Source organism: Octodon degus, unplaced genomic scaffold (genome assembly GCF_000260255.1).
Source record: "Octodon degus isolate 3935 unplaced genomic scaffold, OctDeg1.0 scaffold00138, whole genome shotgun sequence".
In the NCBI taxonomy this organism is placed as follows: domain Eukaryota; kingdom Metazoa; phylum Chordata; class Mammalia; order Rodentia; family Octodontidae; genus Octodon; species Octodon degus.
Window position 1 is genome coordinate 6,606,735 of NW_004524714.1, and position 27,976 is coordinate 6,634,710.

Consider the following 27,976-nt stretch of genomic DNA (forward strand, 5'->3'; position numbering starts at 1 on the left):
GGAGGAGTGCTGAGAGTTTGAGGCCAGCTTGGACTACAACATGAGTTCAAGACTAGCCTGAACTTCATAGTGAAAACCCATTTTAGTCTCAAAAATTCAGATAAATAAAGTTATCATATTAAAGTTTTTTAACATACCTTCTTTTACCAGATTACTTTGCAGCTCCATTTTTTTTCAGGCACACACATGTACAGGGAAGCACAGTACCGTGGTATCTCAATGTACAAACTGAAATCTTTTTTTTTTTTTTTTTTTTGGTACAAGGGATTAAACTCAGGAACAAACCAAATTCTTTCACAATTCTGGTCTCAGAATTCGTTCCACCATTCTGGCTGCAGCCGAATGGCAAGCACATCCTGGACCAGTCTGAATTTGTTACTGTGTGGCCTTTTCAGCCTCTTGGGTTTATAATCTCAGTACCCTTCTCTCAATTCCAAATGCCTCCTGTATCCTCATTGCTTTCTGGCACAGACAGAGCCCCCAGCCTTTGTTCCTGAGCACCTTAGAGCAGGCCCTTTCCAAACAAGACATTTGTAGGTGGTGGCCAGCTGTCTCTTTCATCACAGAGCCTTCGTCTGGCTGAGACTGCCAGTCCCTTGGGGGCCACTTCATCCAAGCCCTCCCTGTAAAGCCAAGAGATCAGTAGTTTCCTGTGTTCTTTACCAAGCAACAGAGGTGCCCCAAGCCCAGCCTCCACAGGCAGCCACTTCCTTAGGAAAGGAGGCCAAGAAGGAGGCAGCTGGATGTGTGCATAAATGTGGATGTGTGGAGGGCAATGCATATTTGCTGTAGTTTCTTGAGTAGCGAACAATGTTCTACATCTACATGTGGTATTACTTAGCTCCTCACAGCCACCACGTCCCATTTTACAGATCAAACTGAAGCTCAGAAATGTTACATATGTTTCTTTCTTAATACACAATTATTAAATGACCAGCTGCTTTCCTGCATGGCCTACCATGCAGATTATTCAGCCAAGAAGTTAAGAGCAACCAATTATCAAAAGTCTTTAATGTGCAGAATTTAATGAGTATTAAGGGACTATATTGTGTTGACCAAAACATGTGTGTGGTTGTCCAAGGAAGAGAATTGGAAAACACCCTCACTATTTAATTCAGGCTGTGAGGTTTATTTACTTGGTTTAAAAAAAAAAAATTATTTAGGGGGCCGGGGAGATAGCTCAGTAGAATAACCGCTTGCCTGGCAAGCGCAAGGGCCTGAGTTCAATCCCTGGTTCCGCCCAAAAAGAAAAAAATTATTTAAATGTTATTTCTCTGTACTGAGTGAGATGTGTCTCACTTGTTGCACAAGTGGGCCACATCTGTGCTCTGTGTGATCCACGTTCATTACACCAGCAGTCGAGGGCCCGTGACCTGCCTTTTTGTGTGTGTGTGTGTGGAACTGGGGATTGAACTCAGGCCCTTGCACTTGCCAGCGGAGCACTTATTCCACTGAGCCATCTGCCCAGCCCCCCCTGCCTTTTGCACATTGGAGTTACTTGGTTTCTTTGATTTCATTCATTAGAAGTACAAATGGCATATAAATTTCTAGATTTAAAAATATTTCTTTGGTTCCCTAAATGCCCCCTGGGTCAGGGGTCCTCACTCAGATTCAGTCTCGTTATTCTTTCACTGAGAGACAGAGTAGAGAGGAGGAGCAGGAATACGCATGTTCACAAACAGTAACATCGTCAATGAACAAACTTCTGCACTCACATATAATCAAAGTAATGCAAATTAAAACAACAATGTGGTCTAATTTTTCACCTATTAAATTAGCAATACATTTTTTAAATGATAAGGCTAACAAGTACTGTGAAGCTGATAACACATCAATTGTTGGTAGTTGGTGTAAATTGGAAAGCAATTTGGTATAAGGAATAAAGTCTTTAAAATGTTTATTTTTTTGACCTAATAATTTCATTCCTAGGATTCCCACAGAAGAAATAATTTTTTAAAGAAAAGAAAGGAAAACTATAATATTTATCACAGATAGAAAGGTTTCTGAAAATTAGAAACAAATACCTACTAGCAGCAGAATGGTTTATTAAATTATTATATATCTGCTCGTTGAAATATTATGTATTCATTAAAATCATTATAATGGCTGTGTAACACCATGGTGATGCTTATAATGTATTAGGGAAAATAGGATATAAAATTAAGAATGAGCTGTGATTGCAAGTAATTTTTAAATGTCTGCATGCAGATAAAATGAATATATAAAAATGAAAATAACTGAGTAAGAGAGCAGGATAAAGCATGATTTCTTCACTATTAATGAATTATATTTTCTTTATAATTTAATGTGCATCATTTTGGTTCCTCAAGTCCTTAAAAGTCAAATTAGCTTTCCTTTCTATCTCTGTGGGAGGATAGGCTCAGCATCCCCCCAGGAGAGTCCCATGAGGAGCTCTGAGCTGTGGGGTGTGAGGGAGCCCAGGGGCCAAGGCCCAGTGCCCAAGCCCAGACCACATCCCTCCCTGCAGGACTTCGCGGAGAACGGCTGTGCCCCCACTGCAGAGGAGCCGCTGCCAAAGACTGCCCCGTCACCCCTGGTGGAGGCCAAGGACCCCAAGTTCCGAGAGGACCGGAGACCAATCACAGTCCACTTTGGGCAGGTATAGATGCTGGCCCTTTTTTGGGTCTGTTTCACTTTCTGGTTTGAGGGTTTTATTTTATTTGTAGCAGAAAATACAGCACTTGCCACAGAGAATTTCTCATTCCAGCTCTCTTTGGCAAAGCAGCTTGCAGTTTTCACTTGAAATGTTTATCTGGTACAAACAGTTTTGAAGGTGAATACTCAGAAATCTGGGGCAGACCGCATGGCTCTGGTCATCAGCTAGCTCTGCAGTTGAATGAAGTCATTAAATGCAGCTGCCGCCTCCCCTACTCCCAAGCACTGTGTTTAAGGTGCCTGTTAGCTAAGCATCTCATTAGAACATTTTAGCATCCCAGGCCCTTCTTTGCACCTTCAAATAAAAGCCAACAAGCAAAGCCTTAAAAAAAATCAATTAGGAGTTCTTTATTAATGTACTTCCTGAAAATCAATATTGGGAGTCATGCTTCTTAGAGTAAACATCCTTGCTACAATTCTAGGGATCCAATTTTTTACCCAACTATTTTCAATAACTTGAGCATTTGAAATTTTGTCTTACCCCCTCCCCCAGTTTACACGTCATGCTCCATATAGAAACTAAAAATTTTTTTATCCATTTCCTATACATAGTTAAAATTTTGGTTGAAAATATTATGTACCTTTCCCCACTTCTCTTGACTTGACTCCTTTGGTTAGTGAAAGTCGTAATTTTTTCATGAGAAATGGCTCTGTTAGCAAGATATGGCCATAACTAGAATCTGCAAGGTTATTTATTCTGAAATCGCCGATTCATTAGCCATTTATTAGCTGAGCAGATTAAATAGTCTTTATATGATTTTTCCTTTAAATGTGATTGTTATTTTAGCACATAAAGGACCTGGAATTGTACATTAAAAACAACACTGTTTTTGACAGCTGTTTCTCAAGTGCCTACTACCCACCAGGCATTGAGCGATTTAGCAATGAAGGGAACTAATGAAATTATTGCTATGATTGTTACTGGAAGTCATGAATTGGTTGAAACATAAGAATCGTCTTCTCTCGTCAATCTTTTTGGGTTATACGTACATTCCTACCTCTTTTAACTTAGAGTGATTTACCCCCTTTTCTGCTTGTGTGCCTTGAACGGATGTTATAAAATTTGAAATGTAGTGAGTGCAAATGAAGCAGCGCGGGTGAGGCAGTGCTCATTTGGTTAATGATCATCTTCAAATTGCAGCAGTGTCAGAGCCCCTAAAGAGCTGACTGCTCCCAGCCAGGGCCCGTTGGAAAATTCCGCACCCTAGTTTCCCGGCTGTGTTTGCTGAAAGCACAGCCCCTGGTTGTCACCAGCATGGCAGTCCACAGTCAGCTTCTTGCTTTCCTTTGTCCTCATTCCTGCACACACTAACCTGCCATGAAAGGAGTCCCTCGCTGGAGTTCGGAGCCCATTACAGAGAAAGAGGGGGCGGGGGGGGGAGAGGGATTTCATGGTGTTAAACATTCCATTTTTGAAACACAAAAAAGGAGGCCCTATTTGAAATAGAGAAAGACCTTCTTTCCATTTCAGCAAGAAGAAGAGATGCTTTAATGTCATTCCCAGCTAAATGCAGAATAAGAGTATGTGCATGCACACGGGTGGGGGATAAACAATTAAAAAAGCCACCCCAAACTCTGTTGAAATAAGAGCTGTCTGTGCCTTCACAGGTCTGCAAACTGGAGAGGATGAAAGTGGCTTTTTTTCCCCGTTTGTCACTTCCCTCACGTGGCTGCCAGCATTATGCAAGTGTACAGGAAGGCAGGATTTTTTTTTAATGCATGCATGTGGATTAAGGTCAAGCCCCTTAGTATCAGCCATGCAGCGGGCTCTCCCTTCCAGCTGCAGCCACAGAGCCTACCCACAGCCACGAGATGCCTTAATTGAGACGTGCTGTCAAAGTGACAAACACATTTGCATACAGTCTACACTCTATTTATTTTCTCTGGAAAGGTCTACAGTCTGCTGTTGGTTGAACACTCTTAATCAGTTTGCTGTAAGTGAACTGCCAGCTAGCTCACTTGTCCCGTCCCCTTCTTCATTAGGTGACAGATTAGCTGCTGGGGGATGGGCTAGGAAACCACAGACCCCTTTCTTTTAACTCTTTCCAGCTTCGCCTGCTGGTTGGCTGTCCTTCAGTGCTTCCCTAGTGCCTGGTTTGATGGCCCATTGGCCGCAGCCTGTAGAGCTACTGCTACTGGCAGTCGAGAGTTTTAGGGACTCTGGTGTTCTTCCTAAAGAACAGGCCTTTGAGTTCTAATTCAAACATTTTTGCCACACTCTCCTACCATCTGTACTTTCTTTGTTACTTGATGTTTGTCTTTAAACAGATTCAAACCCGAGAGCCATACCAACTTTAGCTTCATCTGAAGTGATTGGTAGTGTATCATAAGTTTAATGTAGTCATCCATTTTTTTCTAAACATGAGAAAACATTAGGCTTGTCCACAGGTAAGTGATTCCAGTGATGTAGCTCTAGTGATATATATTTTCTTTTGGGGAGAAAAAAATTGATTCCATAATATCATTTGTCATCTCAGCCATAGTACTTAAAGGAAGGGATCATTAGCCCTGTTTTAGGGACTCAGAGATGGAGCTCAGAGACCTGAAAGAAACTGCCCAAGACTGTGTCACAGGCATGGAAAGCAGAGACTGTGTGACTCGGGCCCACATCAGCTCCTATACCAAGAGGGATTTCAGCTGTTCAGTATATCTGGTGAAGCTGATGAGTCCCAGCAAAATAATTCACCTAGCAGATGATGCTCCTCAGTAACCTCAGGAAAGTCTTTGCATTTCTGTGGGTTTCCTTAAGAACCCCAGTGAGGATCCCCCCTATTGAGATGGTTGCATTAATCTCTCCACTGTGAAAAGATGGTGCCCATTCAGCTAGCCAGGGCAGCTCCATGGTGATACCCACTTGGTGACAGGGAAGGGTGTTGTGTCAGAGTGGCCCCTGTCAGAAAAGAAGACACTCTCCTCCTCTGCCTCAGGGTCTCAGCAGAGGTCCTACGTTGAGGCTGAGGCCACCCCTCCTTTCAGTTCTGTGTCTGTTCATCCACATACTATGTGTAAGATCCGCAAGGCTCCAGGCTCCAGCCTGGTACGGTGTAACAGTAGAGACAGCAGCGCATCAATAGTCCCACCCCAAATACGAAGGGTAATGAGAGAGGCAAGCCCGGGGCACTCCGAGGGCCCCCCAGCCTCTGCACAGCCTCAAGCTGGACCTTGTATTAAAAGTTATTTTGTCAAAAAATTGAACTCACTAGCAGGTCATTTGTTTGCTAAAGCAAATGTAAGTTACACCACTCAGAGCTTGTGACGAGCAAAATAAAAGTCGATTTGTAGTTGGCCTCTGCATCTTTATCATTTATGGTTTCTTTGAAGAGTTCAAAAGTGTCAGATAGCTGGAGAATGCCTATTTCTACCTTGGAAAATGTTTAAAGAGGATTTAAATGATTCTTTTCCCCCTTCTCATGTTTAGAATCAATTGAGAAATAAGGTCTAAGAGACAGTCAAATGAGATTAAAATGCCAGCTTTTTAAATTAAAACTAAAAGAATATTGCTTTAGACCTGAGGCCAAATGGTTGCTAAAACATTGCCTCAGAATTTAAAAGACTGACTTACTTTGTACCAAATAAGTGGACTGTGACAGCCTGCAGGCTCCCAGCAAAGAGGGACTCTGAGGTGGAGCTAGCAGGAGCGGGGAGCTTGCTAAGTTCCTTGCTATCCCCCAGGAAAGGACCTGCCTTCCCCCAGGGAAGGGATGAGAAGACAGGCAGAAACCACCTAAAGGTTCCCCTGCTTTTCTCTCATGGTGGGGTGAATGGCTGCAGACTGGCTCAGGAAGCAGCGTCCCCTCTGCAGGGCCTAGCAGCTCCCCCAGCCAGAATATCTTGCCTTTAGCCCCTCAAGAAGAGTTGGCAAAGGTAGCCTCTCCGTAGAAATTGCTCTGCTCCCTGCATTTAGTCAGATGGCCAAGGCACTGAGTCCTTTCCCGCCTGTGCTTGTTGCATTGGTTTTAACCATGAGCTAATGAGGAAGAAGGCCTCATAGCGCTTATACAAATGAAGAAACGGCTCAGCTCAGACAGTGTTGCTGGAAGGAGGAACCCATTCCTGTTGCAAAGCCAGCACAGCCCCTCTGCTTCTCTTGACCATGAATAGCTCTCCCTCCTGTTCAGGGACCTGGGTTGGCTCTAGAGTCCAGGAACAGTGGATTCAGCCTGCTCAGGCTGTTGGCCAGAGCCAGGCTAACTTTCTCAGGAGCCCTCCATTGATAGAAAAGACCATTGCCTGAAAATATGCAGTGAACCCCTTTTGGGGCTCTATCTTTACGTTTCCCCCAGCTGACTGATCTGCAAACAGAATAATTACCTGCTTCCCAATATGTCAAACTCTAAAAAGTTTGTATTGACAGGTGCCTCTATCCTCTCACTTGAGCAAAGACCTATGACCTTCTTTAATGTTGAGCTTAAAGAGCTGGTTAAACCAAAGCTGCAGTGGAGCCCCACTGCAGCTTCCAGAGAACTGGGCAGAGAGCTTTGGATGCCACCCTGGGACCAGCTCTTAGAATGCATCGCTGCTTGTCTGCAGAGTTCTCGCCTTTCATCCCTGAGCTGGTCATTGAGTGCCCATAGCCTGCTGGGCAGAAGGCACTTAGCCAGCAAATGGCTTCCCAGCAGCCTTGGCTCTGGGTGCCCTGATAAACTCCTTCTGCTCCATTGAGGAACACTCCCTTCGATTCAGCCATTGCTCGCAGCATCTCCGGCAGGTGTGCTGTTTTCCAGACACCTTAAGCACTGCCCTCCGGGGAGAAAACCCTATGCTTCTTCCATCCAAGTGCTGCTGCTGTCTGTCCAGAACCTGGCTCCGTGCACCACCCCAGAGCCTCTCTCTCCCCCAGCACTGCAAGTCCCTCCTCCATCTACTCTGCCTCAGCCTTGGTGCCAGGTGTGTGATCACCCAACTGCACTGTGCCACATGTCCCTGAGCTGTACCCCTGCTGCAGTCCCCACATGGCCTTAAAGGGGCCACCCGAAGTATGCACAGGAACTGTGTCGTGCCTCTCCCAGCCTTCCCTTGGTATTCCATCTTCTGCCTTAGCATGGATCATGAGGACTTTTGCCACCTTTCCTGTCCGGTCTCACAGCAGATCCCTTTTATAAATCCTCCCCTGGGAAGAGTTGGTTGTGGTTCATGCTATGCTGGACTCCGCACATGCCTCGCTTCCCACACAGCCTTATTCCCACATCTCTTTCATGCCTGCCTCTTCCATGAAAACCCAAGTCTCTCAGAATCTGTCTTCTGTAGGGCCTGCCACAGAGCTGGCTGGCTGTAAACAGCCCATGGTTTTGTTATTGCTCTGGATATTTAAGTTAGGTCATAACTGATTGACTGCTGTTCAAGCACTCACTGTGTGTCCAGCAAGTTATTTGGCTTCATTTCAGTTGCTGTGCTTATAATTCTGTTCATTTGGTTTGTTTGGGGTTTTATTTTAATTTTTTTAACTTTTTAAATTTTGTTTTAATTCTGTGCATTTGAACTAGAAAAGTGAATATTCAATTAGTGGTCAAAAAGTGTTTAAAAAAAAAAGTTTCCAAATTCACTTTCCATTTAAGGATTAGTTTCCAAGTAGAAACAGCTTTGGGTTATAGAAGCTTAACTCCTGTCTCATTTTATTTTGTCTATTTTTATGAGATCCCAAGGAAAGGGAGAAGAAGAAGGCAGAGAGCTAGGACTTCCTCCACTCTACCCCAGGGCTAGCATTCCTGTGCGGGGGAGAGCGAAGAGAAGAGCCAGAGAGGAAAGGCCCACCGTCCCTTGAATCTTGTGGCTAACGCAGCTGCATAAGTCAGATGTGAAGATTCATCTGTAAAGGAGACTAATGATACCATCCAAGTACACAATGTGAATATAATTTGGAGTATGTGGGATTTCATTTTTAACTTTACAGATACTCTTGTTGAGGAAGTTGGAAAATTTGAAGATAGACTGGGTGGTAGATGACATTGTTAATATCATGATTTTTGCGTGTATTCCTTATCTTATTCCTGCAAGATACATACTGAAGTATTTAGCAATGAAATGTTATGATGCCAAAAACTTTCAATTGGTACGGCCATAAAATCATGCACATACATACATACAAACACGTAGGTACACATACCTGGACATACACATACATAATTTACTCCTAGAGACAGTGAGATAAAAACAAATACAAATACCCTTCTTCCCCTAATTTTTTTTTTTTTTTTTTGTATTTTAGGGAAGGGTCTACAGGATGTTCAAGGTCTCACTATTATATCAGACTTGTAGTGATCCACCTGTTTACAGCCTCCCAAGAGCTGGGATTACAGGTGGGCACAACCACGCCCAGTGTCCATTGCCATCTCAGCAAACCCCGGGGATGGGACCCGCACAGCAGGCCCAGGGGATCGAATCCCTGGCCTCTGCACCTGCTTGCAGGCCCTTTAATCCACTGAGCTATTTGGCTGGCCCTTCCCCTAAATTTAACTGCTGATAGGCAAATGTAGAACAATTGCTAGAGCCTTTAAGGTAGCATGAATGAATCACAGATTGATTGATTGATTGATTGATTGATCAAGAGACAAGGTCTCACTGTGTAGTTTAGGCTGGCCTTGAATTCACAGTGTAACCAATGCTGGGTTTGAACTCAAAGAAATCCTCCTGTCTCGGGTTTCCAAGTGCTAGTATTACTGGCATGTACCATCACATTCAGCAAACAGATTTTAGAATCAGGCAGGTCTGCTCTCAAATTTCGTTTGTCACTAACTACCTGGTGACTTTCAAAACATTCCTTAACTTCCATGCAACTCAATTTGCTTACCTTTATTTATTTATTTTTACCTTTAAACAGGAGTAACAATACCCATGTCATAGTTACTGTCAGGATTAAATGAGATATGGCCTATAAGTAACTTACATAAATAATGCAGGCTGGCAGTAAACCCAAGGTAAATAGCAGTCTGCCTCCCCAATGGGAAGGAGCAGAGCCCTGTCCTCTCAATGCATGGCCGTCCTCTTGGACCTCAGAACAGGTCTACCCTTGGGCTGCTTCTTCCCTGTACAGGAAGGAACTAACCTGTGTCCCTACAGCTCTTGCTAGGAAAGCAAAGTGCAATCCCAAAGAGGGCCGGTGTCATCACAGGAGAAGTACTGGTGGTGTGGGCAGGGGGTGGGTGGCAGCTCAGCACACAAGCCTCAGGGTGAATAAGCTGGTGAGTGTTGGTCTGTGGTCTCAGTGTCACTTTCTCGGTCAGACTCTTCAGCCATATTCTCAGAACACTGAGACCAAGCTCTGTGTAAGCTGCTCCTTCCAGCCCTATTCTTCTGAAGCATATTTCCCCCTTCCCATTGCCCCTTTTTCTGCTCTTTTCAAGCAGTCTTTGTGTGAGAAAGCAGAGCCACCTCAGTGTGCTAGCTGCCTTCCCGCCAGCTCTGACTTGGCCTGTGCGCCAGCTTCAGTGCCCTTCCTTCCTGGAGGCACGGCTGTACAAAGTTGTTTCAGCTCACTGCCGTTGCCCAAAGCAGCATGGTCTCGGCAACAGTAGCTGGCTAGACCTGGCTTCACGTGTGTGTGCGCTCAACTTGCCACAGCCCAGGTTAGCCCAGAGGCAGCTTTCTGATGACTGAGGTTTGCTCTTCTAGGCAGATACATTTAATTTCAGGAGGAAAAATTTGTTAATCAAAAAAGAGAAATCAGATTCGGAATTTCATAAGGACCCAGATGAAGAATCAGGAGATTTCTGACCAAGCAGTCACTGTTGCCTTCGTAGGGAGTGCTCCTCTCACTGCTGGGACCTGGCGGGGCCAGGAAGCATGGCGCCATGGGTAGACCTCCTAGTTTGCGTGGAAGGGCTGAGAAATAGAAGCAACCAATGAAAATCCAGCTGCAAAAGAGCTTGCTTTGTAAACTATACCGTATCCACTGGGCACAGTCTAGGTGAGGTGCAGAAAGGCTGGGGCCCAGGTTAGTCTCCTCCTAGACCCATTGTCCTTCTGGGATCTGAGCACCTGAGTCTCAGCTAGGTGCCTCGTGTGTGCTAGGAATCCAATGGTCTGAGAGCCCCTGGGGTGGGGCCACGTCGCCCAGCACCTGCCAGGCACCTGGAGAGACAGGTCTTTGTCTCACTTGGGGGACCAGCAGCAGCAGCCATGCAGCAGGTTAGCTCATGAAATGTGCTCAGCTACTCCGTGAAAGTCTTAGGTGTCATCCCTTGACACAGGAGAAGACAGGTACAGGGAGGATGGGGACTTCATCGGGAGGTGGGGCTCAGAAGCAGTAGTGACATTCAAGGCCTCTAATGTTTGAGTCCTTGCAGCTCTACTGAGAACACCGGTTTCCTCTGGGACTGCAGCAGCCTGGCAGGTGGCTGAGAGTCCCAGGAAGCTGGACCACGAGAAAAGCAAGACTCCTGGTTTCCTTCCAGACCTCAGGCCCTCCTTAATGTTTTAGGGCCTCCGATGGAACCAAGATAAGTAAGGCTCATATCTGCACCTGGTGGAGACTGTACCAAGCCCACATGAGTATGCTGGGTGCTTTTCCAGGATGTTTGAAGTAGAATATGGTATGAAGCTAGGCTTGTGCAGGAGTTAGTATTGGCAGTGCCAGGTGGCAGTTCAGCAAAACCAGAACAGGGCCTGTTGTAGGAACCTCCATTAGTTCAGATATTCAGGATCAGCTGCCGTCTGGGGGCCAGGCATGGAGAGTGGAGGAGCCAAGAATCTGGGTCTTTTGTTCGGCCAGTAATCACCGATGCTCTTCTGAACCACCTCCATGAAAATGGGGATGACAGTGACCCAGTCCCTGACTTCTGGAAGCCCAAATTGAACCACAGTAGCTGGTGGCTCAACTTAATCCATCTGGTTGTTCTGAAAAGCCTATGTGATCAAGCTGTGGGGCCCCCAAGATCCCCATTTGCGCCTTCATTTGTCTTTAACTACAGCCAGTTCGGTCCTCAGGGCCACTTCCCTGCCAGCATCCTTAGGAAGTGCCCATCCCTTCCTCATGGGAACTTGCTGGACAGTACTGCAACATCAGCACAAGAGCAGTCATACCCTTACTCTTTGGCTGCTTCAGGTCTAGGCAGAGTGCTCATGTCCCTACAGTGGGTGGGAGCCGCCTCTTCAGGCTTTGTCCCAGATACATGGGGAAAGTTCCAAACCCAGGAGGCTAAACATCACAGCTCTTCTGAGTTGTTCTAGGATGGGATGGCAGATGACGTCCTCCTAAGTCCCAGGTTTCCCTGTCCCTAGACCAGGCAGTCCCTGCTTGCTTTTTCCAGCTGATCACAATGAAGAATTGTCACCGTTAGATCATTCCTTTCAGGCATGATGGTGCACACCTGAATTTCTAGCATTCAGGAGGCTGAGGCAGGAGGATATCCTTAAGTTCAAGGCCAACCTGAACTGCATTGTGAAGCCCACTCCAGAAAAAAAAAGTAAACTGTTCCTTTCCCTGAAGTGAGTTCTCCAAAGAAGTCTAGCCAAAATACACAAAAAGGAATAGAAATTGCAGTGGCTGGCCACGGTATGGCTGATGGAAACAGAGCCCGGCACAGAAGGAGGGCTGAGCTGGACTTTGTACCCAGAGCTGGTGCTCTTCCCAGGCTCTGGCCTTCCTCTGCTTGCCTCCGTGGGAGCTGTGGGATCGAGCCATGCGCTGCCATGGTTTCTCACACCCTTCTGGATTGGCCATCTCCCGGTGCTCATCTCTATCCTGGTCCTGTTTCATGAGCTTCAGCTACTGGAGTGGCTTACGCTGCCCAGAGACTCCCTAGATCTGCACCCCTTCCCGACCTGCACCAGTACATCAGGCTTTGTGTCTCCTCCTCTGGCCTGTGAGACAGGACTCAGAGGATATCAGTAAGTACAAGATAGGCAGCCCCTGGGCACTCCAGAGTGTGAGCACCCCCCAAGATGTCCCCCAACTCCCCTGGTTACCAACGTGTCTGTAGGATCAGAGCATTCCAGGCTTCGGGGCCCTGCCACCTCCCAGCCCGCCCTGACCACAGTGGGCTTTGGGGTCTACTTTTGGTCCGTTCCTGCTCACCTTCCAAGGCTATATGAGGTGTCCCAACATCGGGCAGTCTGTTTCTCTAGCGCTCCCTCCCTATGTTATATTCATTCACTGGCTTTTTTTATGGGCACTTGCTCTAGGCCAGACTCCAGGCTAGGTGCAGGGGGATCCTGAGATGAATCAGCTCCCCCTCTCTCTCTGTTCCCAGGAATGTCATTCATCTTCTGTCCCACCTGAATCCCGCCGCCTCTCCCGGTGCCCTACCCTGGCTGCGTCCCCCACCCCTACGCCTCACTTCGCCATCCTGCGCTGCTCTGCTCCGCTGTGCTAGCACCACCCCTGTCGGCTGCTTGCTGGTGATGCATTTATGCACAGTCCCCAGCCAGAGGCAGTGTCGGCTTCATCTCGCTCTTCTTGGCACCTCGCAGGGCCTGGCACAAACAGGCTGCCCAGGGGGAGCTTGGGGAATGACCAAATGTGAGTGAGTGGATGCCTAAAGGAAAGCAAATCGGGAAGAGACGTGGGCAGGTCGACGCACACCTGTGCCCTTGAGCAGCTAATCCATTCAGCAAAGCAGAAGCTAAAATTAAAAGACAAGGGCCCCTCGTTCCACAGTGCCTGTTCCCACTTTAGAATCCAGCATGCAGAGCAGTGCTGTGAGTGACAGGCCTCCTGAGTCCCGAGACCATCCGTGTTGGGCAGTGTGACAGCGGGGCCTCTTTGCCAGGGGACCAACCAGAACCTAAAAACAGCATTGCTTTTAAGGTCTGTGTTGGAGCCGCTCCGTATCTAGCTCCCTGCCAAGGAGATACTGAGCCCAGCAGGACAAGAGCAGAAAATCTGATTCAGCGAGACCAGAGGAGGCATTTTCTCAGATTAGAATTCTCTGTGCCAAAGGTGGGGAGTTTATCACAGTAGGGAAGGGGAAATAAAACATAAAATATTGAAAATAAATTATATCCCACAAGCAAGATCCTCCGAGAGAGTCAGCTTGGTGTCCAGGCTGCACAGGAAGTCCCTGCCCTAGGGGCATGGGAGTGTGTGTGTGTGTGTGTGTGCGCGCGCGCGCGCGCGCGCGCACGCGCGCGCACCTGCATGCCTGTGGGGAGCTGCTGCTGCTGGTGCTGCATAGCCCACATCACTCCCTCATGTCAGAGCTAAGCAGTGCCTGTGACCTGGGTAAATTATTAACCAGCCCATGCCGTGGGGAAGGGATGACCAGGACCAGCTAAGAGAAGGGGGACAGGAGCACGTCACACGGACTGTGAGGGTTTTCATTGTGATGTGGGCCTTCTATGTCAGAGCCAGGCCCCTCCCCAAGCATCATCTTGCTCAACTTTTTCAGTAGTCCTATTAAATCCATGCAGTTATTGTTATCTCAGGAGAGCTGAGGCTCAGAGAGGTTAAGCAGCCTACCCAAGGTTGCACAGTAAGAGGCAGGGCAAAAATTCAAACCCAGGCCTAGCTCCTGCTCCAGCCTGGGCCTTCCCTGCCCTTCTCATCAAATCCTCTTCACCAGTTCTGCCTACTTCCTCAAGCCTTTCATGGGGAACACCAAAGTCCCTGCCCAGCCGTGTAGGATGGCTTAGGATGAATGTAGAGGGCAAGATCACTTGGTCCCGCTTCTCTCTCACTTCTAGGAGTCATGGCTTCTGCCAGGACCTGGAACTTTGCTTTATCCCCAGGATGAATCTAGCTAAGCTCCAGATGCCATAACAGGTATAAGAACACAACTGTGTTGCCCTTCTAGATGTCTGCTGTGTGCCCAGCACTGTACTCTGAGCTTACTTTTTTTTCCATCCTCTTCCCAAGACTGCTGTATTAAGGATCACTGTCACCCCATCTTCAAGAGGGATGAGGGCTGAACCTAATTCCCTGACTATTACAGTGAATTCAGATGAGCGCTTCTGCTTCTGCCTTGCTGTCCTTCTGGGTAGATCTTGGGACAGCACAGTAATGACAGCAGCTGTCTGGCGATGTGCCAGTCCCCTGCATACTTAGCTGAGGTTGTGTTGACCATGTCCCTAATTGGGGACTTTTTTGACTGGTTAGTTTTAGTGTCAATCTGCATAGTTCATGTCTTCTGGACTACTGTGTCACATTTTCTATATACTGCAAAGAGTTTTTCAATGCAGTATAATAAAAGTATGGGTAGAGGATATACAAAAGAGACTTCTCCAAAAGGATACTAAGTATGTCCCGCTTTTGACATAAGTATCATGAGGGAAAACCATTGCCCAGAAGCAGTTTAAACTGTATTCCTGGGGTCGGGGAGATGGCTCAGTGGAATAAGCGCTTCCCCGGCAAGCGCAAGGGCCTGAGTTCAATCCCCGGTTCCGCAAAAAAAATAAAAAATTAAAAAATAAACTGTATTCCTAGGGCGTTGCCATCCATCAGCCACGTAGTTCTGTGACTACAAATGTTTCTTGGCCCTCCTTGAGATGGCCAGGTCCCAGACCTCCGCTAAGTAAACTTCTGTTTACGTATTCTACAGGGATTGGCAGTGAGAGTTGCCTTGGGCAGCAAGGGGGACTTTGGCAAGACGGTGCCTTGAAAGGCCTGGTAGAGTGAGCAGTCAGCGGGAGGACAGAGACTCTCTCTCAACTGTGAGGACTTTTCTGTTGGCAGAGACAGGGAAGGAGGCAAGAAAGGACAGCATATGCTCAGGGCTGCCCACCAAACACTCACCATTCCCGTGGCCATGGTGACCACACAAACTCTTCCTTTCCCCCCCCAACCCAACCCCCTACAAACTCTTCTTTCTCTGCATTCCTCTCATCTTGTTTTAAGGGTAGTTTTTTTGTTTGTTTGTTTTGGGTTTTTTGTTGTTGTTTTTTAGGACCAGGTGTACAGGGTCCTACTGCGTAGATCAAACTCATAGTGATCCTCCTGTTCACAGCCTCCCAAGTGCCGAGATTACAAGTGTGTGCGCCACCATGCCCAGTCTCAGTTGCCTTCTCAGTGTGCCCTGGGAGCAGGGACGGCACGGCAGTCCTGGGGATCAAACTCACGGCCCCTGCATCTAAGCAAATGTTTTAATCCACTGAGCTTTTTGGCTGGCCCTCATCTTGTAATTAGAAATCCTGGATCTTTGGGCAAACATGGAGACCTACACCTATAATCTCAGATACTTGGGAGGCTAAGGCAGGAGAATCCCAAGTTTAAGGCCAGCCTGGGCAGTTAGGAGTGAGAGAGAAGCAGGACCAAGTGACCTTGTCTCAAAATAAAAAGGGCTGGGGATGTTGCCTGGCATGTGTGAGGCCCTCAGTTCTGTCCTCAGCACTACAAAAGAAAACCCCAGAAGCTTTGGCGTTCCTTTGTAGGAAGTAATTCTCTTATGACCTCATGAATTCTTCACTCCTCTCCTGCAACACAGTAAGGTATGCCAGATGCCAAGGCCCCAGAGTCACAGGGCTAGAGATGTTTGCTGCCTTCATGGTACCAGGTCTGGGAGAGACAGCTGAAAGCCACGAAGAAGGCAAGATGCTAATAGACATAGGTATACTGGTCCAAGCAGGGCACTGAAGGATGTGACCTTGCAGCTGGATCTTCAAGACAAGTTGTATATCAAGTACAGCGTGACTGGAGTGACTTTTCACTTCCTTTTCAGGAAAAATGGGGCTTGGGATGGAGAGGAGAAGCCAGGAGGGTCAGGAACCCAGCTGCAGAGGTAGGCAGTGACCAGGCCTTGCAGGAGCTTGAATTGTAGCCTGTGCTGTAGCTAGGAGTCAGAGAGGTTGTATTTGGGGAATGACAGCTACGAACATTTATTCTGGAGTGCTGTGAGGAGAAATGAAACAGGTAAGACAGGAGGACCCCTAATGATGCCATAACCTTTCGTGTAAGAACTGGGGGAGCCTGGCTGAGGACACTGTATTAGGAGCTGAAGATGAGGGGAAGGTAGGAGACCAGAGAAGGGGCTGAGCGGGCAGTTGGTGTAGAATGGCATGAGAGCGGGCACTGCCCGCGTTCCTCCTCGTGAAACCAGCACACTCTGCGGAGGTCTGAAATGTAGCCATGATGGGGAGAGGATGTCTCCTGGGCTTTGCAGAGTCCGTGGACACCCCCTCTACAGCCCGGAACAACAGGCAGATGGACAAAAGTGGCCTGCTTGGGAGAAATGGGGTTCCGCTCCCTTCACCCACATTGCCCTGCATTTCCCGTGTCTGTCAGCTACCTGTCCTGTGTGCCCCCTGGATCCTATGAGCTCTAGGATCTCTGTAGCTTGCTTCATCCATGCCCTGCCCCCATCCGAGGGTGTGGACTGTTATGGCTCCCACTCCCCAGATTGTCAGCTTTTCACTGCCCCAAGTCATTTCAGCCAGGGATGATGTGTATTTATGCTGAACCAACTTTATAGGCAGCCTTTTAAATGCAGGCCTGTGCCCGTGATGGGTAGAAAACATCCAGTTGTTTAGCCAGCAGCCCACAAGAACCATGCACAGGTGGCTTGTTAGGGCTTTTATGCCAAGGATCCCATAAATAAATAGCAGTGTGTCTTGGTGCATCGGGGCTAGAGTAAGGAAATAAGAGGCACTGTATAAATAATACATATTTATAAAATAAATATATCAATACATTAGTGCATGTAGCCATAACCAGATCACCTACTTTAACAATCATGGAAAGTGCCAAGGGTCTGCCAAGTGATTGGCTTCCATCTATCCATGTGCATCAGCACTAGAAATGACCGCCAAAGGGAGGGGGTCCTCCTGCGCACTGACCTTCAGGCCTTTGATGGAGGCAAATGGTGAGATTGCAGGTGGGCACCCTGACACACAGCTTCTCTGCCAAGGTGTGACACCTACTGTGGCCGTGTGTTCCTGCAGATGTCTTAGGTCTGCTGCCAAGCAGAAGGCTGATTAGCACCAAGTTGCAGGACGTAATGGGTTTGCGCTACAGGAAGATGGTTGGCTGCAGGGAACGGGTTTTCTAATTATGCAGATATACATTGGTTTGCAAAGGGGCCTGGTGAGTTGACTTTCTTAAGTGACTCTTCCCAGAGCCGTGTAACTTCCAGATGTTCACCCTGAAGCCAGGGCTGGGTTTTCAGAAAGGCCATTTCCCATCTCAGCCACCCCTTTTTGAGGTCTGAACCCCAGTGGGCATCAGGCTCGGGCATCTGGAGCTCTGAAGAAGCCGCTGACAGGATAGCCGCTGGAATGGGCTCCCCTCCCCTCGGTTGTAATGGCACAATGCTGGATTTCAGTATTTTAAATGAAAAATATATGCAGTTAGCTGTGCGCTGACAATGTCCTTGAGGATTTGACAGTGAGATTTTCCAGCAGTTGGTCTTCGTTAGGATCCTGGCGGTGTTTAATAAGGCAGTCGAACTGCTGGCACCTTGGGTTCCTGTTTGTTCTCCAAGGGCTCAGGGGCTGCTGCGGTAAGCACATCGACCAGAGCTGATCATTACAAGGGCGTACGCCACCATGAATAAAAATGTCACACGTTTTCCCATCTCACAGCGGTACAAAATGTCAGTCCTGTCAAACACACATTGCAGGGAGCTGTGTGCAGTCCGTACAAATTGGAGAGCTGCATATTCCCCCAGCCTTCTGATATTCTTCATTTGAAGCTGAAGAAAAACAGTTGTTAACCTATTAGCTAGGATTTTAAACTCTGCTGAGGCGCTGGATGGTAGACTTTGACACAGATAGAAATGTATTCCAGGGTCCAGGAATTTTAAACCAGGTTCTCCATCCATTTGTTCCATGGGAAGAAAGAAACACCACCCCTCTGTCTAGCGAAGCTGTCTTTCTGTAACAGACACACTGGGGAAATTTTGGGATATTTCACATCTAAGCTTCCTATTGCTTCGACGTTTGTATTCCACTCAAAAACTCTCTTGCTTTGGGGGATGGCCCTGGGCTCAGCCTTTTAGACTGGGATACTTCTGGGTTGAGTTGTTCCTGATCACAAACAAGCCAGGAATGTTTCCAGTCTTGTGGACAGATGTCGCCAGTCTTGTGTCCCAAATGATGGTGACAGTGACTGGTTGGCCAGACATTGTATGTCTACATGGTGAAGACCTGGCTCAAAATTTGATGCTGGCTTCCCTGTCTTGAGTGGGCATGTGCTTTGCACTTGTTGCATGTCTGGCCCTGTGCCAGGAGCCAGGTGCCCATGTGAACCCTGGAGGACTGTTCTTCTCAAGGGATCAAAGAGGGAAGAGCACCCCACTCTTTGGAGCGGGAAGAGAGGGGCGAGTTCTCAGGGAATAGAGTGCAGCCTTGAGGGCTGAGCAGGAATCCATCAGGTGGGCAACTGAGCAAGTGGTTTATGGCACTGATGTGGGAGCCAGAAAGCACAGAGGCATGCAAGGGGCAGAGCGGGTGCTCTGCAGGCTGGAGAGTGGAGTCTTCTCATAATGGAGTGGAGGTGGGGCTCACAGGGGCAAGGCCTGGGTTTTGTGCAACCTTCTGTGGACACCGATGTGACCAGGTCCCCTGGACTGTGGGTAGCAGTGAAAATAGTCAGAGTTGCCTGGCTGAGAAGAGTCACTAGACACCCTGTCCAGAGGATGCAGAATGTTCTTCTCTGTACCACTGCAAAATCAGGAGAAGGCTTTTAGTTTCATTTGCTGGGAGCATACTGTTTGGAGTGGACATGATTTCAGAGAGATGATGAATTAGTCTTGGTTTTGCTGAGCTGGCCCTGGCCCTTACTGTACTGAACAATTCCTCACTGAGTAGGGGCATGGGCCTGGTGCAAGGCAGGCAGCTGCAGAGCCAGACCTCCCCATGTGCTCAGAAGAGACCTACCAGGCCAGAAAGCTCAGAGGATGGTAGAGGGAGAGCCAGGGAGGAGGAAGAGGAGCATCCTCGGGCCCAAGGGAATGTGTCTGCCTTTGCCTGCTGCTGCCACTGTGTGCCAGTCTCATGGGAAGACAGGGACTCATGGACACCTGAGCTCAAATGGTGGCTCTGCCACCTGTTACCTGTGAGGCTTGGCCTAGGCAGTCACTGAGCCACACAGCCTCAGTTTCTGTATATGTCAAATGAGACTTTCTCTCCTGGAGTATTGAGATCATTGAGATCGTGGGGCCGTACGCATAGAGCTCATAGCACAGGGCTGGATACATAGAAAATGCCGAGAGATGGTAGCCTGTGATGGCGTGAGAGAGGGATCAGCTCTGCCAAGATCTAAAAGCCATCCTTTAACCTCCATACATGTCCCCGCACCCTGAGAATGTCACCCTGGCACCCTTGATGGCATCCCAGATGGCCATCCCAGTGTAGGTAGCAGCAGTGTGCCTGCCTCCTGCTTCTGTCTGGGCAAAGAATGGCACACGTCAGCAAAGCTCCCTACCCCTGCCCAGCCACTGGGAGCATCTGGTACCCGACCTCCAGCCGCCAATAGGATGCCACCTATTCAGACTGTGCACCTGCACTGCCTAAAAACAAAGGACTCCCCTCCCCCTCCCCACTGTTGGCCAACCTCCCTCCCCCACCACTGTCCCCCAAGCGGCCAGGGTCACCCGGCCGCCACGCCGCCTTCTCTCCCAGCTGCCTAGCTGCTTTTGTTCAGCATGTGAACTTCCCCGTCAGCCAAGCTCCTTGCACGGGAAGTAATCAGGGATCTTGACAAGGCTTCAAACCACAAATGCCACTACAAATTAACCAGCACCACTACAAAATACTACTCCTGTCAACATCGGGGAAGAATGCACTGCTCTTCAGGACCAGTCTGAGACGGCTTTCAGCTCAGCACTCACACACGGGCTCAAAGAGGATGCCGGGCCCAGCTGGAGAGAACAGCTTCACAAGCGCCTTGTGGAGGGCGGGTAAGCAAGCCCTCGTCCTGAGCATGCCCCCTTCAGGGGCCACTCCCCAGGCCCATGGCAGGTGCTCCGCTTTTCTCCCCAGGCTGAGGGGTGTTCCATCCTGAACACCCCTCAGTCCCTTTGCAGGTGGCCCCTCCAGACAGCAGGCTGTGGAGCACGCATGTCTGGCAGCCAGAGACCAGCCCAGCAGCACTGGCGATCTCCTGTACAATGTAAATGTGGGTGAGATCTTCAGCTTCCTGTCTAGAATGGTATCACAGAAGAGCCCCTATGACAGTCACCAGCACAGCTGTGCTGTTCTGAATGCTACCTCAAGGGGGCTCCAGTGTGTGGACTCTCCTTTTTTCCCCTCAAAGAAGCTTCTCTGTGGCCCTGAGTGAGTGGACACCCATCCAGTGGACAGTTTGTCCTGTGGAGCATCTTATACGACCATCCCAGCAGATGATGGTTTCTTACATCTCCACATACTTCAAGGCCAAGGGTCAAAGAGAGTGCCATGCCGAGCAGCTCTGGCCCAGGGCCTGCACCGTGTGACCCTGGGACCTGGTCTGTTCCAGTTGCCCTTGCTTGAACTCTGAGGCAAATGCAAGCATTTGATCCTCCCCAACAAGCAAGATCAGTTTGGTCGAGGCTGGAGGAAGAGGACTGGAAATAATGACAAGAGTTGGGGGACCAGTGAGAGCCATGCTTGAGAGAGCTGGTTGGGCATTTCAAAGGAAACACTCCACAAAAATATCACTTCAATACACTTTCTTTTGGAAGCATATCAAAAGAAGCCCTCTTTTATTTCCATACCTTGCATAATAGCAGATTTCCAGTCCCAAAGAGTAGAGGAGCCTTGCTCCCAGCCCAGAGGCCCTTTGTAAAGCTACAGAAGCTTTGTCTTCCCCGCCCCCAGCTGGGTCCCTTTCACACACAGGTCAGAGCATTGATGTGGCTACTAGCCAGGAAAATTAACCAGGTGAACTCTTCCCTCGTTAAATGGCAGCAGAGTTTAATTGTGAATTTTCTCTCTCATGCTCTCGGTTCCATGCAGCATCCACTGATGCACCATCCCCAGAGCAGACAGAGAAATGCCAGATCCTGTCCAGCTTCTCTTGGGGGACCCAGTACCTCCTTCTTTTGACCCAGGTGGAGTTTGGTAGGGAGAGAAGAAATAATTCAGATCCCAATTTAGATGCAAAGAACCAGGGTCCCCTTTGGGACTAGCCTTGGAGGCCAGCTGTCCAAGGCAACAGCCCCACCAGCCACACACCACCAGCTCTGGCCCTTGGGAAGGACAGTGACTTACCTGGGAGATTGCTCTGCTCCCCAGGCCACCCCAAGCTAATTGGACTGAATGGCCTCTGACATCTGTCTTCTTCAGCCTCCTTGTCCACACACCCAGTTGGGGTCTAGCCTATCCCCATTTCACCTTCCGTTTGACCCGCCTTTCCCAGCAGTGAAATGGGGAGGATGATTTTGACTACACAGGAATATTGAAGGGATTGTCCTAGGGGTGTCCTCCACTAGGACTGGAGTAAATCTGTGCACCCATTCCTAAATCACTGTTGGTTCCGTACTCTATTGCAGACATCCCAGGACCCCCAACCTCACCTTGCCCCAGCTGGCAATTCACTTCCAAAGCTACGGTGCCATCCACTGGCTGTGGCCCTGGCAGTTCTCCCCTCCCTTCATCTTTAGCATGGGGTAGCAGCCCTCATTCCCTGCAGAGGATTCCCTGAGCTAGCAAATGTGCCGGGTGGGCAGGAAGTGCCTTGGCTGGGCCCACAATGCAGACAGATGGCTCCCTGGCCCTGGGGATGCCCCCTCCCCTCCCAAGTACACTGTGTGTTCTGCCCCCAGTCCCTGCCTGGCAGTTGAGCCTTTCCGGCCCAGCGTGGGGTGCCCGCTCATCCACACCACTGAGGTAATTAGGTTGATGCTCCACCACGTCTTCCCCTCCTGACCTTTTGGAAACAATGTGTTTTGCTGCATCAACAAATTAACTGCAAATCAGATGCTGTCCTCATAAATGTGGGTTTCATATCCAATGAGCATATTCACCTGGCCCGCACAGCTGACAGATATAAATGCCGAGGGCTGAGGAGATCCTGGCAAAGGCCAAAGAGTTCCTCTCCTCTCTGAGACCTCCATGTCAGTCACGCTTTTGGGCTTCCCTTCTTGTGTTCACATCTCCTGTCAGTCCTGTGGCCAGAGCTAGGAGTCCACAGTACGGAGGCCCACCTAGCCTTGTGGCTAACAGGAGTGTCTGCCAGCCTGTCCATCCTCCCAAATGTTTTACGCACCAGGGACAGCAGTGTGTGCCTGAGTAAGTTGGTCCCTCCTTTTGAGCTGAGAGAAGACCATATTCTGTAACCTCACATTTAAGGCCTTCTTTTATCTGACCCTACCAGCCCTGTCCATCCTCATCTCAGCCTTCACCAGCCTCATCTTCAGGCTCACTCTACTCTTGCTGGAGCACTGTGCTTCCCCTGGGCCCTGCATCTACCTGAACATCTACCACTCTCCTCTGTGCCTCCATGGACTGTGACATCCCTGTGTCCCTTCTATACCATGACCCTTCCACCTGAATCCTGTTCACTTGTGGACCTCAGCGTCTGCTACAGAAAAAACACTTTTTTTAATGAATCATGTGCCTCTTTTGGAAAGTACTGGAAAGAGATACTCTAATAAGAAAGGAAGGAGAAGGGCTGAGGATGTAACTCAGTGCATTTGCCTAGCATGCAAGAGAATCTGGGTTCTATCTCTTCCCTCTAACACAGGGATCCCTAATAACAAGAGGCAGAGATTAGGAAAAAGTATGGCAGAAAGGATTCCAGATGTCACTGAAACTTTCAACTGACAAAGAGAGCCCAGAGGGGTGCTGGGGAGATGGCTCAGTAGAATAAGTGCTTCTCTGGCAAGCACAAGGGCCTGAGTTCAATCCCCGGTTCCACAAAAAAAAAAAAAAAAGCACTGAGGACTTGCTTGTCTTGTTTCTTGTTACAACTGTGCAACCTCAAACCTCCCTTAGCCCATCTGGGCCTCCTGTTTCTTATTTCTATAATGAAAGTAATCCTTATCTAACTAGCCACACCAGGCAATGTGAAGCTCAATACATAGATGCAGAAATGGCTTGAAAGAAAAACATATCATACACACAGAAGACAGTAGTATTAAAACCCAGTGTGTTAGGGCCAAGGAGATGGCTCAGTAGAGTAAGCGCTTCCCTGGCAAGCGCAAGGGCCTGAGTTCAATCCCCGGTTCTGCAAAAAAAAAAAAAAAAAATTCAAAATCCAGTGTATTTTTAGACAGGCCTGGCTGGTGGTGCACACCCTTGGAAACCAAGGCCCTCATGTCCACAGGATCTTTCTGGAAACACCTGTGATACAGAATACAAGATTGGATGGTACCTTTTCATCCAGCCTGAATCTACTCTGGGAACATCAGATGATTTAGTGCTAATTCCTACTCCTGAAGGGTTAATCAAGACTTAGGTTAAATTCTTCATCTATGTGGCAGAGCCAATATTGAACTTGACTAGAAAAAGACAGAGCCAGGACTAGGGAGATAGCTTGGCAGTCTAAGCGCCTACCTGGTAAGCCAAGGACCTGGGTTCAATCCACGGTACCACATGCCATGCCAGCCCCAGCCCCCAAAGTCCTGGGCATGCCATGCCAGCCCCAGAATGGAGCATGGTGGCACACACCTGTAGTTCCAGCACCGGGGAGGCTGAGACAGGAGGATCACTACGAGTGAAGTCTGAGCTACAGTAGCGAGACTCTGTACTAAAGAAGGAAGGATAAAATTATGAAAAAAGAAAATAAAAAAGAAGGAAGAGAGAGAAAAAAAGACAGAGCCATGTGGGCTGTGGTGGTGCACACCTATAGTCGCAGTACTTCCGAGGCTGAGGCAGGAGTGCAGTGAGTTCAAGGACATCCTGGACTACATAGTAAGCTCAAGGGCAGAACTACATCGCAAGACCCTGTCTGGAATGCTCTTCACCTGGAGAAGGACATGTTTCCATAATGTAGGTCGCATCTCGCTAGACTGTACATTCTTCAAGGACAAGGGCTGCATCTTATGCTTCCCTGCATCCCTGGCTCTTAGCACCCAAGTAGTTGTTCCCTCACCATCCGTGGCAGGAGTTCTCCGTTCTGTCACTAAGCACGGCTGGTGCTCCAGGCCACTTTGCGCCGTTGTGGTGCCTCCATTCACTCAGCCCCGCATGCAGCTTCCCAAGCACAGGGCCTACTTTCTGGAAGAGGCTGAACTGGTCAGAATTCATCATGGTCCTTCTCTGGCTTCTGTCTTCACCCATCTTCCCACCCAGATTACCACCGCCTGTCCCTACAGCCTGTTCTAACGCTCCCCAGAGGACTCAGCTTTCCCCACACCTGTCTATCCCCACCTGACAGCTCCTCCTGTGGTAACTTGGTATTTGTCATTAATTGAGTCCACAAGGTATGACAAGTACTAAACATTGTTTTGGCTATAAAAGGTTGGAATCACATGGCAAGTGACACAAGTTCTAGCTTCCGCATTGAATACCAAGCAAACAAGTACTAAGACAAACTTTTCAAAATGCATCAAGTATCAAATTCCACTAGTTTAGGACTAATCAAGTACCAAAGTATGAGTGTATCTGGGAAACTGCAGCCACCCTGGCCAAGCAGCCTTGCCACTCCCTTCCCCTGGGGCAGAAGCTTTTCCTGGCACCGTCTGCCGCCCTAACCTCCATGAGTGCCGCAGTATGCCAGCATCCCTTGTCCCTGCAGTAGGGGCTTATGATTGTGCTCATAGTGGAAGGCACTGAGGCCTCAAGTTTATCAGAGTCTTCCAGCAACAAAGCTTATGTGATGGGACCAGGAGGGCTCTCCACGGATCCAGTGCTCCAGCACCCAAAACCTAAGACTGCTCTCTGCGTGGGATCGCCGTCCAGTCCCCTTGTAATCCTTCACGTACCTGCTTCTCCCCAACCTCAGTGTAGTCCCCAAAGCCCACACAATGCATGGCAGGGTGCCTGGTAATTAGTGCAAACATCCCCTTTTTTCTCTGCTCAGTCCTAGGGGGGTCTTCAATGCACATCCCCTGGGGGTTCACCTTTCTCCTCCTAGTGGCCATGCTGAGGTGTCCCTGTCCTGTGTGCAGCATCAGAGTATGCTCAGAATTAGTGTCACACCCTCTCCCTGCCATTTCCTGTAGTGACTGGATCCCTCAGTGCTGATGACTTGAGGGGAAAACTCTCCAGAGGTCGGACACAGGCAGTGTGGTTTCCTGTTCTTAGTTGCTTTTGTTAGATTTTGTTTTTATCTCTCTGGTTGCGCCAGGACATCTGTACCACATTACCCTCCTGGGCATCTTTAAATCCCCTGGCTTTCTCTGCCAGTTCCTAGGCTGGCATGGCCAAGAGACTGTCTTCTTGCGCCATTTATAAGTTTGATTATAGAACAACAACAATTAAAAAAAAAAAACCAGTACTTCTCTAAGATAAGCTTAGGCAAATAAGCTCCTGAAGGAATCTGGAAAACCAAGTGACTGAGTTCCTACATGCGCGAGGACGCTGCAGCCAAAAATCATTTACTAAGCACCTGTGAGGTACCAAATACCATGCTAGACCCCAGGGTGGAGAGAAAAGGAGCAAGCTGACAGTGACAGCCTGTGTTTTTCTTGGGGGGCAGAGGAATGATGGCAAAGGTGAGGCACATGTTCTGGAGGGCTTTAGACTATGCAGGCTGCATTTTCCAGACAGTATTAGTGAGTGTTGCAGGAAAAGCAAGTCTGTACAAATAAATTCTGGATACAGGACTATATATATCTATATCTATATATCTATATCTATATCTATATATAATTTATTTTTAATTGCAAAACTCAGCAGCCTTTACTGTGCTAGCAGGCATTGTCAATCGCCAAAAGAGCCATAAAGCAAGCAGCATTTCCTGAACCTGGCTGGCTGGAACCCTGTTTCTCCCCTCACACAATGCATCTCCCAGGCAGTGCTTCTCAGCCATTCACTGAGATGATTTAAGCTGGCAAGTGGCATGAGTGGGCATGTATTTTTTTAAGTCCACTCTAGAAACAAGTGTAGAGATGGATTGGGAGGTTGAGAGGCTGGAGGTGGGGAACCCGCTAATGGTGATAGTTGCTAATGTCTGGTGGCAGCACTGGGCCCCATCTCCCTGAATCTTCCTAACAGCCCTCTCGGGTACAAATAATGGTAGGGAGCACCCTTCACAGATGAAGACAGTGAGGCTCGGATGGGTAAATCATGGGCCCAGAGTAATCCCAACAGCAAGTGTTGCAGCAGCCACCGGGGTAGTGTTGGACACTGTCTGCCCCCTGAGGCCTCCTCCTGAGTGTTGTGCCCTGCTGCCACCAAGGCTGAATGGAAATAGCCCAGGCCAGAGGTGCCAAGCCATGAGGACCATGAAACTGGAGAGGAAAGTCACCAGAAGTAGAGTGGCCAAGCCTGAGAGAAGCAGGGGGTAGTTGGTGTGTAGGAGAGCAGACACCTGGCCTGAAAGCAGCTGCTGCGTACTGTGGAGAGAGAGAGATAGGCTCCCTTTCCTTGTCGTCCTCCTCCTCCTGATGAACAGTGTGACATGGGGGCTCCACTTCCTTTTGTCCCATACCTTCCCTATAAGCTACAGTGAGGAAGAAAGAAAGCAGCCATGCCGATCCCTCTAGGTGACCTCAGCCGCCACATAATCGCCAATGAAGAAGGGCCACCAGGCCTGGGTCAGCCCGCACTCCCCACTAATGGTGTGGCATCTGGGTAGGCACAGTGCATCTCTGTCCATCTTAGGCTGCTGCACACCACCTAAGGCCCCTGCATATCCCCAGCCGCAGCACCCCTGAGGCCATGTAGGAACTAAGCATACACAAGTGCTGGCCCTGGGTCCTGGGCTACAGATGTGCAGAAGGTTACGGGGAGCTGCAGCTCAGGGGATAGTGCTCCATGTGCTACAGAGAAGTCTAGGCCTGTACCAAGTCCCTCTGCTAACTTCTGCTGGGCCATTCTGACAGACCCCATGCAGACACCTGCCACATGGGCCCTGTCTCCTAGGAGTTGGGTTCCAAAAAAGAGGTTCCAGCTAGGTGTGATGGCGTATGCCTGTAATCCCTCTTTTTTTTTCTTTTTTTTTTTTTTAACATTTATTGTGTGTGTGTGTGTGTGTGTGTGTGTGTGTGTGTGTGTGTGTTGTGTGGCCAGTTCAGCCCACCAGGGGGCGGGGCGGGCTGGCATGTGGTGCTGGGGGCTCGAACCACGGTCCCTGTGCTTTCCCAAGCTTGTTCCAAGTAGGTGCTTTAGCCCACTGAGCCATCTCACCAGCCCCATCCCTCCTTTCTGAGAGGCTGAAGCAAGAGAATCACAAGCTCACACCCAGCCTAGGCAATTTAGCAAGAACTCTGCCTCAAAATAAAAACTAAACCGATTCCTAGTACAGGGAAAAAAAAAAAGAAAGAAAGAAAAAGAAAAAAACTAAAAATACAAAGGAATATAGCTGAGTGTGAAAGCCTAGGGTTTAATTCCTAGCATGGAAAAAAAA

At 48.6% G+C, this 27,976-nt stretch overlaps 1 protein-coding gene across 5 annotated transcripts in view; it reads left to right on the forward strand.

Annotated features, from left to right (window-relative positions):
- Dennd1a (DENN domain containing 1A) overlaps positions 1 to 27,976 on the forward strand; it is a 578,498-nt gene that overhangs the window by 520,430 nt on the left and 30,092 nt on the right. For all 5 annotated transcript variants that reach the window (XM_004641595.2, XM_023701683.1, XM_023701685.1 and 2 more), the window contains one exon: positions 2,489 to 2,620. In XM_004641595.2, the coding sequence (XP_004641652.1) occupies positions 2,489 to 2,620 (132 nt within the window). The remainder of the gene's footprint in view (positions 1 to 2,488; positions 2,621 to 27,976) is intronic.